At 46.4% G+C, this 13,450-nt stretch overlaps 1 protein-coding gene across 1 annotated transcript in view; it reads right to left on the bottom strand.

The window, feature by feature from the left end:
• The window catches only part of LANCL2 (LanC like 2), a 32,585-nt gene extending 30,956 nt beyond the window's left edge, over positions 1–1,629 (bottom strand). The window contains exon 1 of the mRNA XM_030009237.1: positions 1,311–1,629. Within this exon, the coding sequence (XP_029865097.1) occupies positions 1,311–1,514 (204 nt within the window). The 5' untranslated portion in view covers positions 1,515–1,629. The remainder of the gene's footprint in view (positions 1–1,310) is intronic.
• Between the last annotated feature and the right edge of the window lie 11,821 nt (positions 1,630–13,450).

Below are 13,450 nucleotides of genomic sequence, written 5' to 3'. Positions count from 1 at the left end.
TTTTAAACCTTTTCAAGTGCCAAGTTCTGCTTCCGACAGCTGCAATTAGCTGTAGCAGTAAGACACCAGTCTCCCAACTATCCTCTTTTGTGTGTTCTGCTTAGCCACACACAACTTGCAACAACCTAGTGAAACCTTTCATCACCTTGGACTGATGGTGAGCTGATGCTGTCCTGCTCATTCTTACGATGCTCAGGAAGAATGCTGCTCTCATCGCTGGGCATCGCCATCCTTGCCCCACCCTGTCAGTAAGTCAAGGTTATTCTTTATTGCCACAAACAGAAAAGTACAGAGCTGAGGTTAAAGGCTCTCCTTTATTCATCCCAGCATACAGCTGAGTGAGTTCGGAAAGTAAACTTCCCACCCAGTGCATCTGTGCTTCTAGCAATGTCACCACGCAGTGTTTTTCATCCAAAAGATGACGAAGCAGCACAGTACTTAAAGATGAGGCTGCTCAGGGACTAAAGTGACAGAAGGTCCGTATTCCGGTATTCCTTCTGCAGCTTAAGCCAGCCTGTGTGGTAACAGGCCAGAGCAGCTTCTGTACTTAATGCCTAAAACGCACATAGCTCCCCAGCCAGCAGCGTGTGGTGTCGAGGAGATAAGCAGAGCAGGAAGACTGTGAACCTCGCGCGACCAGCACCACCAGACAGACCCGAACCGACTGCCAGGTGCCTATCATGGTGCACCTGAATCTATAAATGTGTAAACACATGCCTTGGAGAGAACAGTCCAGCATCACCTAAAGCCCTAGTGTTGCTGTTGCCTGAGGATAAACTCATCTTTATAAGACGCGCACTCATCTCTTCCCTTCCCTGTATGCTTTCCTTGGTGAAACTCAGGCGACTTGTCAGCGGCGTGACAGAACCGCCGGGTTAACTGCAGCGCAGGCAGCACTACCTCCTGGCCCGGCACCGCGTTCACTCGCACTCAGCGGGCAAATAAACAGCTTACGGCAGTCACTTCCACCGACTCCAAGCCGCGCGGCCGGGCTGAGCTCCCGCTCCTTCCCTCGGCTCACCCCGCCCGCCTCTCCTCTCCGGAGCCCTGGAGGCCGCCGCCTCTGCCACGCCGCCCGCGGCACAGCCGGCGGGCAGGGGGCGGCACAGCGCTCCGCAGCGGCGCGGACAGGCCGCGGGCCGCCGCACCGGGCCGCCGCAGGCCGCGGCCGGGCCCAGGGCCCCCCGCCGGAGGCCGCCGCGGGGCCGCCCCTGCGGGGAGGAGCGCCCCGCGAGCGAGGCAGGGCCCGGGGGGCCAGGACGCGGCGCCCGCCTGCGCGCCCGCCCGCCCGCCGGCCGCCCGGGACTCACCTTCCCATCGGCGCCGAAGGGGAGGGACTCCTCCTCCGGCGGGAGCGGCGCCCTGTCCCGCTGGGCGTCCGCCGCGCTGGGGGCGGCCGCGGCTCCTGCCGCCTGGGGCTGGTAGTCGGGGTAAGGGTTGGCGAAAGCCCGCTCCTCCATCTCCGCCTCGCCGCCCAGCTGCAGCTTCAGCCTCTTGGACATGCTCTCTCCCATCTCAGCCGGCCCCCGGCCCGCCTCCCCGCACGGCAAGCCGGCGGGGACACACTCCGCCCCGCGGAGCGGCGGATTCGCAGCAACGCGAGCGCCGCGGCCGGCAGCTGCCTCCGGCTACAGCCGCCGCCCGGCGGCCGCGGAGGCGAGGGGCCCGCGGCGGCCCCGCGGCGCTGGGGCGAGGGCAGGGGCCGGGGCTGGGAGGGCGGCGAGGCGCGGCCCGCCGGCCCCGCGCTGAGGGGGCTGCGGTGGCAGTGCCCGCGGCCGCTGGCCCATCTGGGCCGCCTCAGGAGAGAGGCGCCGCCGGCCCCGGCCCCGAGCCGCCGAAGCCCGGCTTGGGAAGGCGAAAGGGGCGCCGCGACGCCTCGGCTCTGCCTGGCGTCCCCGTCAGCCGGGAAGGGGGAGCGGCGAGCGCGGCGGCGGCATCACACCCGCAGGGGCAGAGCGCGGCCGGGGCCGCGGCCGGGCCCCCCCGCGGGGAGAGGCAGCCCGCCCGCCCGCGCAGGCTGGGTGGCACCGCTGCAAAGCCCGCCCGAGCGCCTCATCGTCCCCCGCCGGGGCGTCAGTCCCGCGGGCTGCTGCTGCTGCTGCCGCCGGCCGCACGCCGGGTGGCGAAGCGGGGCTCCCGCCGGCTCCTCCCGCCCGTCCCCCCGCGGCGGGGACGAGCCGTCGCCCGGCGCATCTCAGAGGAGCGGCAGCAGGAGCAGGAGGGGGAAGGACAGCCCCAGGAGCAGGCAGTATGCCACCAGCGCCTTCGCCCGAGTCATCCGCAGCCTCCGCCGGGCCGCGCTCATCCGCCGGCAGCCCCCGGGTCCTGCGCGCCGACCCTCGGCCAGCCCCGGCGGGAGGGAGGCGGCGGCGGCCGCGGCCCCAACGCCCGCCCTGAGGGGAAGGAGGCGGCCCTCGGCTGCCGCCCGGCGGGGACGGGGGAGGCGGCGGCGGCGGCCGCCTCAGCCGGCGAGGGGAGGCAGCTCCCCGGGGAGAAGGGGAGGGGGGGCCGCCTTCCCTCGTCCCGCCCTCGGGTTACGGTGTTGGCCTGGCGGCTTATTGTGGCCCAGCCACCGCTCTGCCTACGGGGAACCGCCTCCCCAAAGCCAAAGCATGTTAAGAAAAGCAAAAAAAAAAACCAAAAAAAAACCCACCAAAACCCCCAGAGCACTAGTGGGGTCTGCCGGCGGCAGCTCGTCGTCCCCAGCCTGACTCCCCGCTCCACGCGTGGGGCCGGGCGGGGGAGGCCCCCAGCGGTGGCCGGCGGCTGGGTGTGAGGGGGGGATCGCATCCCGCCTCGGGAGGAGCCGTGGCTCGATCCCGTGTGGATCAAGCGTTTGTGTGTGGGAACAGTTCCCGGGGTGGGTGTGGGGGGTGCCGAATGCCAGGGCACCGTGTCAACATAAATTTAGCCCGTCGTTTTATGGATGCCTCCATCTAAAGCTAGGAGAAGAGCTCCAGGTGAAGGGGCACTGTACAATAATCAAGGATAAATGTTTTCTATTCACAAAGAAATGGTAGATGCTGTCGGTATCATCATAGCCTTCAGGAATTCATGCTGCATACTGAAACACCCCTGTGCAGAAAGAAACAGGCTGCAAACAGCCTGCAATCCAGCCAAACACAGCACACGGTATTGTGTAAAAATACGGACACGGGAGACCTCGCTATCCCATTAAATATTTACTCCCAACTATGCCATCACTTTTTGCTAGTAATTGTAAGTCAGCCAGACCATAAACTATTAATTCAAAATCTGGACACGGTGCAGACTTATTGATTTTTAGTTTTATGCACTGAGTAATATTATTGCTATCAAAATACATATTCAGGATGTAAGATTAAATATAGGGGATGCCTCTCCCAGCGTTGGCTTCAGTTTATGGTTGTTTGTAGCAATACACATGTGAATAAGTGGGATGTGTCCATTATCTTGTAGCAGGATATAAATTTTAGGCAATACTTTCTTAATTTTATTTATTTTTAGAAATTGAGCTGATGACAAAGCAAAAATTCCAAACAGCTTGTCTGATAAGAGGTACCTTGTATTTGCTCTGGCAGAGAAAATAACCATCCACTCAAAAATAACAGTCATCTATAAAATACCCTGTTCTGTAATAATTTTTAAAAAATCACTTTATACATTATTTCCTCTTTAATGGGGAAGACTTTTGTGCTGTGTTGTGGTGCCTGAAAAGGGTAAATGCAGAACCTTTTTAAAAAAATCTCCTGTCTCTGTGTAGACATTTTGCTATGTGAAGAACGTATTTTCATCTCAGATGGTTTCCTTCCCTCGGCGAAGACCAGCTGCATCAGTGCAAGTAACTACATCCCCATAATGAAGATTGGAATTAAGCCTTTAATACAAATGTGTGTGGCTTCTGTTTGCTTACACCTTCGACTCTCTTCAGTCAAAATGGTGCGAGTCTAAAAGCAAGATCATACCAACTGGTACATGCTCAAGGCCTACAGGTGAGGAGTGAAGGTGGTCCCTGGCATCTTGCAAGAGCAGGTTCTTCTCTTCCTCTGGAGCGGTGGGTTGGGGAGTGGTGGGTTTGCATCTCTTGCCCATCGCCTCGTTGTGCTGTTTGGTTATCTGCACACTGCTGTGTTTAACACTGTTGTACCTGTGGACCTGAGATTTCTGAGGCATTTCTCTCCATGTTCACTGTTCCTCACATTTGTTGCAAAGTGGTATGTTTAGTCTCAAGCATACAGCCTTTAACATACAGAATTAGTCTCTTGTTCTTAGCAGGTGGGATGTATTTCAAAAGACTTTCAGGCTTTCCTTTTGCACCTTTACCTTTGATACACACAGAGGTCCCACAGCCTGAATGGGAATTGTGGATAAAGGAGGAAGAAAAAGATTGGGCTGAGTGAGGTGACAACATTTAATGTAAGTTTTAAGCAAGAATCAATTCACATCACTCATCTGTAGCAGTACAGAGCAGGAGGCCTCGCCTACTGAAATCATGATTTCATGGGCGCTTTCATCCAGAATACATCTAAATGCTACTGAAAGCAGTGAGCCCTCATCCTTTCTTCCCACTCCAGCTATGCACTCCTGTAACCTGCCTTCTGCAGCATTGGCAAACATGCAGCCCTGCAGCAAGCTGATCTAACTGAAAGCTGTCCTTTTCCTTTCTCTGGTGTAGGTGAAACTGCAATGAATGTTTCACCAAGGCCTGATTCCTAATTAGATATCAGTTTCTTTGTGTAAATCGTGAACATTTTTGCTTAACACATCATTGGGCTAATCATTCTTTATACAGGAGGAATTCATAAACCCCTCTCTTTTAATTCTCTGGCCTTTCCTTCCCTCTAATCCTCTTTACATCCTGCAACATCTGATACTGTGCTCCTGATGGGACTAGTGCCAGTTTTTTAAATAGTAAAATAAAGTATCTGTTACTTTTTGGGCCAGGACTAAAGAATCATAATCCATGCATAAACCATTAATGATACTGTGCTTTCCTATGTATTTTGCTGTTTGATTCCCAGTATGCATAGTAAATTATCGTAACTAACGAGGAGGGAAAGAGCATTGTGTATCACAGAGCCAACCCTCCCACGGCTAGTACACAGCTGCCCTTCACACTATACCCCATGAGAGCTACATCATATTGCAACGTAATGCGGCTTCAGAATAAGTGTGAGCAACCATCAGGAATCTCTGAAGCTCTAGCTGTGACATGTTTAATGGTTCCTTCAGCAGCTGTGTTCATTCTTATTACAGTATAATAGCACTCATTTGTTTTCATGCGCAATGGCTCCAGATACGCGCAAGCAACAGCCCCATCCATGTTTTGTTCCGTGGAGACAGGATGAGGAGTATGTGACTTCAGCACCCATGGTAAAGTGTAAATTCCCTTGTAAATTCTGGGAAACCAGTGTAGCAGCTGGCATTAATCTCATTTTATTTCTAAATGTAAATCTATGAGATTCAGCTGAAATTAATTGAGAGAAATGAGAGCTTCAGGAATGGACCCTGCTAATGTGATACATAATGGAGAACAAGGCTGTACACTGCTTTCTTCAGTATTTACCTGTGGAAGAACAAGGTATAGCAATTTCTCAGCTGGTGTTAGTTAGGGTAGCAGGTCAGTGGAGATGGGGCAGTTTATACCTGCTGCAAATCAAGGATCATATCTTTCTTCAACATAAATTAAGTCTTTCATACTGACTTTTGCTTTTTCTCTCTCTGGTCCTCTCCTCTTCAGGGTGCACTTTGTCTATGCTGCATCCTTTGTGCTCTGCAGCAAGCCTTTTTCTCCTCTAGCACTCCCATAGGCCTGTAATAGCCTATAAGGACTTCCTAATTACCTCTTCACCATTACTATCCCCTCCCCTTAGCTGTACTTCCTAATTTCTTTTTTTTCTCCACCACTGTCTAATATTATATTCTGCAACTGAATTATTTAAAACTGTTTAGGTCTAATAAACTATGGGGGGCTGCTTCTAGTAATAAACTTGATATTATGACATAAAATCTGCAGGATCAGGTTTTGCATTTTAATTGCAAAAGACTCAGAGGCTTTGGACCAAATCCAGTCCTGTGTTTCAGTTCAGCTTCAGGTGGAGTATAACGCAATGTAAGAACAAATGGTTTGTGTGATATGTTACTATCGTATTGCTTTTCAGTAGCAACAAATTTCTCTGGCTGCTGTAAATAACTGATCTCTATTATAAAATAATCTTGCTGTTTAAGATCTCAGAGATTTCTGTGAATCTGAGAAGGCACTTTGCTACTCAACCACCAAATAAATGTTTTAAAAATAACTCCATCTAATATAGTTCTCTTCTTATTTTCTGTTTTATCTTTGGTCTTGTAGCAGAAAAAGCAGTGTCATCAAGTCTGTTGCACTTCTGTTTTGATGAGTGCATGCTAATAAATGATAAGTCTGAGCAGCAGTTGTTGCACTTCAGCCTGTTTTTACAGAATGGATTTTGTTATAATCAAACATTTCTATTCCTTATCCCCTTAATCCCAGTGGTTTTTGATTTGGACATCCTGAGGAATACAACTAATAATGAAATCATGCAAAGATGCCTGTAAGTGTTCTTGTAAGTCTTTACTGTCTATGATGAAAATGGAACCAGCTCACTGTTATTAAAACGTACCCTTAATAATCATTGGCCTAGTGTTGGATTTTCAAAGGAGCTATTTCCAACCCTGACAAGGTTTGTAAGTCCAGGGAAAGAAACGCTTGGTAGAAAACAAATGTAATCCTCCCAAAGGCAAGGAGCAGGAGGAACAGAGGTGAAAGACAGGTACTTTTAGGGTAACTGTGGCTGGCCAGTATCTATAAAAAGGAGAGACAAAACCAGTGTTGGACGAGAGGATCTCCTTTGCCTAAGGAAGCTGTTGCAAGCTGGATGTTCAAATTTGACTTTTACCCTGCTACATCTTATTTTCTTATTTCTTCTGATATCCTTTGAATAACACAATGCCATTGTGGCTTAAAAGCAGCCCTAGTCACTACCTTGAGGTAAGGATAGGTGAAAGACCCAGGCCCAGGATTCACCAGAAGTAATGGGCATGGTGCTGTGATGCACTGAATGATCTCAGTCCTGGTTGTTGAGGGTTTGATTAGAGAGGTTTGTGTTCTTCAAAATGTGCTCACAAGTCCACAGGTTTGGGTTCTATCTTCAGTGGTTTTTGCAGCATCAGGACAGAGTGGCATAATGGTTTTGGGGGGGACTAAACATGCATAACACAAGCACCTTCAAGCAAAGTAGCTTTATAACTTCTGCAGGATAAGAACGAACTACAACAGTACAAGAAGGGAGAAGAGAAACAAGGGGACACAAGGGAATGCGAGGAAGACAAAGATAAAATCATCAAGGACTAATGAAGAACGGCGCTGCTCCTACTGAAGGAAATAGAGAAGGATTTCACTGACTTTAAATGAGGCAGCTAACTTATCTCTACCCTAACACTGAAAGTGAAATACAGAAAATATTGCTGAAGATAGTACAACCTGGATAATGATAGTAGTGAAATGGCAGGACAGTCTCTAACACAAGCTGTAGCATCCACCACCTGTCACTGTGGGTAGTCACCAGTCTTCAGAAACAGCAACACGGTGCCAAGAGGGAGGATAAACAAACTTCTCACCCACCTTCTGGCTGCAAGAGGTCAGGGCTGTTCCTGACCACATTTTAAAAACCACCACCAAGAAGAGTCGCCTCTGCAGGCAGCCATCTCTCCTGATGTTCCCATGAGCAAATTATTCCCTGTGTCCAACCTGGAAGCCCTTTGCTGCAGTTTCAGACCATGTGGAGAAGGGTTTACACTGTGATTCATGCCTTTGCAGCCTTGCTAATAAATCAGAACTAGCACAGGTACAACTACCTCAATACAGTGTGGGTTTGTGGGTCATGGTGCAAGGAGTGAAATGGGCCCAATGTCTGAACAACACCCTGCTCTTTCCCCCATGCCCCCCACCTTTGTAGCATGGTATTTTGGATCCCTTGGTTGCTACGCATTTAATAGCTATTGGCTTGTCCAGATAACCATGCTACAACTCCCTTTGTTATGTGCATCTATCTCCCAGAAGGGCCACCAGCAGTAAAAAGGCTGATGGGTCATGCATTTAACTGGAAACCTGTATCAGAAAAGCATCTAAGGTGAAAGAAGAGCCACACCTACTTGTGTATCTCAGTTGGTTACCACTAATTGCTCTGAGAGCCCTTGGGACTGCAGCATTTGTACAAGCATAGAAAGTCTCATTTTCTGCTGTATGTTACGAATGTGTTCCTGCAGGCTGTGGCAACCTTTTCTGATGAGCATATAATTTTCAGAAGCCTGGATCAGAAACCAATTTACTAAGATGTTATTGGAGCATTCAGTACTCAGCAGGATTCTGTTCTTCTTTTGTATACTGCTCACATATTTTACTAGAAACACTAAATTTCTAGATGGACTTCTGCTGGCAGAAACATTCTGCGCATTGCCTGATGCTGTGGAGAGCACCAGGCAGTGCCCTTTTCATCCCTTGCTGTGGGGTTCATACCCCAGCCTTGGTCATGGAAGGAGAAACTGTCTGATCTGGCGCTTTAGGTCCAAAACTAAACTGAAATTGCAGTGTAAGGAGATAGATAGGGGTCAACAGAAGGATAAGCATTTTTCCCTCCTTACCTGACAGGCCAAAGGAGAGCCACACTCATGGAAAAGTTCCTAACACAGCCCTCATACAGGAAGAGCCTCCATATGGATAGCAGTCTCTCAATGTAGGTATAACACATCCATCTTTTATCCTTGTGGGGACCAGCATGGGGAGCTGGTGTGTTTTTACAGAAGAGCAGTGATGGCTAAGGGAGTCACAGTCCCCTGATTACCATTGCCTAGTGCAATCTTGCTCACATGTTGTAAGATGGAGTCACCGGTACAAGGTTGTGCAGCTCATCGCTTCCAGCTCTTCCCAGTCAGTGCAGGGCTTCATCTGCCCCTGCGGGGTGTACAATTTGCACCATTAGCCTCTCTCTTCCCAGGGCTTCTGCATCTTGAGGATGGGAAGAGAGAGACAGAAAAAGAGGCAGCTCCATTTTTTCCATGAGTAACTGAAATGTGTCAGGTCCGTGCTAACCAAAAATCCATTCTGCCAATGTGCCTGAAGGACCTTATCTTTTGAATTCTTCTTGTAACTTGCCTCTCTATAAAAAGCCCTGTTTTGTCAGAAAGCATGAGGAATAAAGTCAGAGTTCCTAAAGTTAAGGTGGCTAGGATCTTGCAGAAGAAATCAACTACTGTTGTAACAAAGGTAAAATCCCTTTAGCTTTATAAGTAACAAAGAACAAAGAAAAAATGTTTGGTTGCTTTTTGTTTTTTTTTTTTTTTTAATCAGGTAAGGAGAAGATCAAAAAGTATTCAGGAGATTAAGCGTAATCTAGGTCTAGTGAAAATCAAAATTAATATTTTAGCTCAGTTTTAAGTAACATAGTAGTTACAGAATGTGGCACTGAAACAGGGTAATGGAAACGAGTGAAGAAGAACAAATTACCACATTCTGGGTTTGGGTTGGAGCAAAACTTTAATTATTTAATACCCAGTTTAAGTGGGATCATAAAAGTTGGCAAATGAAACTGCAATTCTGTTAGTGATATTTATCTGTGCAGTTATGAAATTAGGCAATACCGTGTGGTTGGAGAACAGCACATGTAGGACCTGTTTAACAAATAGAGAAATAATGAAGCACTCCATTACCGACCATTAGTATGACCTTCAGTAGGATGCAAAGATTTAAAACAAATATTGAAGAAAAGATTAATAGGGCAGTTGGAGATAAATGGAAATGGGAAAAAATACAACATGGGTTTGTAACACATCGCTCACCATGGAGAAACTCACTACTGTTCTTTGATGAGAAAAGCACGTCTGTAGCTAGAGGATGTAAAGTAGCTGTCACTCATTTGTACAGCTGCAGTAGCATAACTGGTAATTTCCCATGTAGCCCAAGAGTAGGTTAATACAATTATTATACAGTAAGCAAGGATCTGGCAGAAGGGGAGGCAACAATGTGCTGTTGTCAAAGGGGATGCATGGGGCTAGAGGAAAGGTAATAGAGTTGATGGTAAGGTAAATAAAGGAGTGGATTTGGGACTGAGCCTAATGAACATTTGTATTAACAATGTCTGTACAGAAAATAAGAAAAAAAATGCAGAGAATGATCAGAATGTTGTAGTAGAAGACTTAAGTGAAAGAAGTGGGCAGCCGTGAATGTGGGGTTGGTAGTTTCAATAGGGCTAAGGGTGTATTGACCACAGTCCAAGGTCATAAGTCTGTCTGCAGTAGAACTGGTCAGTCATGCTCAAAAAAGGTCTGTTAAAATTGGAGCAGAGGCATAGAATGGGAATGGAGAGTCTATTTTATGAGGAAAGCCTAGATCACTCTGGGTTTTTTAGCAGAATGAAGGCTGAAATGGTGTATAGTTGCTGTTCACAAGTATGAGAGAGATCTAAGTATAGATCTGTATCTATACTAGGGAGGAGACAGAATGATTAAAGACCATACTTGCAACTGAACAAAATGGTTGTATGTTGCCCATGATGAAATTCAGGCTAAAAACAAGAAGGAGTTTAACTATCAGAGGAGGAGGGTTTTGAAGCAGCCTTTCAGTGAGGCTTTTCAGAAAGACCTCAATAATCACCTTAAAAAAAAAAAAAAAAAAAAGCTATGATGTAGTTGTTGGGAGCCAGTAAACAAAGATGCTCGTAGTCCTGTGCCTCTGGGAAGTACAGTGGTCTCAGGGGACGTGAAAGAGCTTCTCCTTATTCATTGATGGCTTCTAGTAGCCAATGATTAAGAGAGCATAGATGTTTTTTCACCTTCATAAACTTCCTGTTGAGGGACGTATATTGGCAAGTGAGATGGTTGTCACATTCACTGAGCTTCTGGGTGAGATTTCCTACAGCAGGCTTTTATAGTCTAATTGTCAATAACAGTTCTGCACATGTGGTGTTTATGTAGGGATGGAGAGCACACGTCTAAACCTGCTTAAAATTCTGCCAGGGGAATGACAAGCCAAATCACTGGGCTGACAGATAAGAGAGAGTAAAGTTAGAAAAGAATGGATCTAGGCAGCTTTCCATTTTATGGCTTGAAGGGAGATTTCTATCTGAAGTGAATTCCCCATTCAGACAGTTTCCTGACGTGTGTTTTTATTTCCGTAGCGCTCTCCTGGTATTTAACTGTACAAATATTTCTGTCATCCAGCACTGAGCTTCCAGGTCTAACAATAATAAGAAGATAGATGAAATATGAAAGTGGTGCCCTCCTGGAAGCCATTTAAAATCTGTCAGTCTGACATAAAAGAGACTACTAATAGTGCCATATTTAGATTTTTTCCTAACCTGAACAGGTAAGGAATTTATGTGGGGAGTGCTCCCCTTTTTTCCTCAGATATTCTAGCTTTGAGGAGCATTTTGGGTCACCAAATAGAGGAATGACTTAATTATTGTATAGTCCCTCCATAACTGTTGGACTGGATGCAGTTCACTATAAGGCTGAAGGATACCAATGTGAATATCTCTCTGCAGTTATGAAGATGCTAAGAAGAAGTCATACAGTACAGAAGTTTGTATGCTTGAATAATGTGAGTGGTGATTGCTAACACCTTAGAAAATCTAAACTCTGCTGGGGTAACTGCATTGACTGGTTTAGACTTACTTAAGTAACAAAATGGATTAACATTATTTCTCCGTGTGTGTGTTGCAGCTTGGCTGCCACAACACGTCAGAATTAAGCGGATCACCTCTGCAAATTTCTGGAGTAATGGTGACCCTTATCAAGTAGTACAACTATTGTTGTATCCAGGCTCAAGCATAACATGTTTTGCAGGCTTTTTCATCTCTTTTGTTTGACCAGAAACTACAGCAGCTTTCAGACACAGGGGTTTCTTAACACACTGGCCCAATTTCTGTAAAAATGATAGATTCCAGGGACTAAGGGGGATGAAATGGCTGCAAAGCTATTGATCATTGTTCACTGTTTTAAGAAAAGAACAGCATGAGAGAAGCAAAATAGAGATAATGGGCTTCAGTAAAGCAGATGTTGATAAACTCAGGGAGTTTGCAAGTAGATTCTCTTGGGAAGATAATTTAAGGATAAAGAAGTGCAAGAGAGAGAGCAATTACTGAAAGAAATTGTATTTAAGACACAACAGCAAATTATTGTGCTATGAAGAAGCAAGAAATCAGCGTAAGAGGGAATAGCTGCAGCAGAAGCTCTTTGAAGTCTTGAATGTTAAAAAATTATTTATTTACAAATTAGGAACAAGGACATCTGGCTAAAGCTGAGTAGAACAAAAGTAGACCAAAAGCGTGTGGTTGAGCCTAGAAAGATACAGTACACAATGACTCACTACTATTGAGGGTGATAAAAATTAATGTGAAAAGATTGTATGAACACTACAAGAGCAGAAAAAGGCAAAGTAAAATTCAGTCCCGTTCCTTAATAGGGGAGGATTTCAAATAATAGACCATGATGAGAAAGCCAAGATATTCATTGACATCTTTGCTTCAGGCATGACATAAATTGTGAGCAAATGCCTAAAGCAATTAGGTTGTTCACAAGAGCACAGATGCACGAGTCTGTGTAGGGAAAGAAGCGGTTAGGAAATATTTCATGTGTTATGTGTATTAAAGTTAGAGTAGCCTGGTGGAATTTACCCTGGAATATCTAAGAAACTGAAGCAGTATCTGAACCATTAACACTCACTGGTAACAAAGAGGAGAAGGTTCTCTAGGAACTAGAAGAAAACCCACAGAACCCATCCTTCAAAAGAGGAAAAGGAAGGTTCAGGGAGATAACAAGTCTATCTGTGTTATCCTGAAAGATACACAAGACTAAATTATTAAAGAATCAATGTATAAAGTACCTAGAGAATAATAAGCTAATAAAACCAGCAGGAGTAGATTTGTCAAGAATAATTCATGTGAAACGAACCTTGTTTCCTTCTTTGGCAGGATAATTGTTCTCATGGATAAAGGAGAAGCAGTAGATAGGTCTTGACTCTGCTAAGGCTTTTGACATGGTCCTGCCTAACATTCTCTTAAAGAAACAAAAGAAACGTGTATCTACCCAGAGTCATTATACAGTGAGCACACACTTCACATGGTTTGATGTTAAACTGGGAAGGCATTAAAAACAGGGGCTCTGCAGAAATTATATTTCTACTCAGGATTTTCATTAACAACTCAATTTGAAACACACAGGCTTTCAAAAACATGAGGCTAGGAGGGATTACAAGCTCTTTGAGATACAGGATCAAAATTCAGAACCGTATTGAGAAACAGCACAAAAGTCCCAAAACCAACAAGGGAAAATTCAGTACTCAAGTACAAACACTTATCCTTCAGAAAGGGAAATTAAAAAATAAATTATAAAATAGGGAATGAGGAGATGTGATTGCTCTAATGGAGTCATGACAAATGAAATTGTCACGATACTG

This window comes from Aquila chrysaetos, chromosome 3 (assembly GCF_900496995.4).
Source record: "Aquila chrysaetos chrysaetos chromosome 3, bAquChr1.4, whole genome shotgun sequence".
Taxonomy (NCBI): Eukaryota; Metazoa; Chordata; class Aves; order Accipitriformes; family Accipitridae; genus Aquila; species Aquila chrysaetos.
The sequence above is the reverse complement of the archived record's forward strand: the minus strand, read 5'-3'. Positions and strand labels throughout refer to the sequence as shown.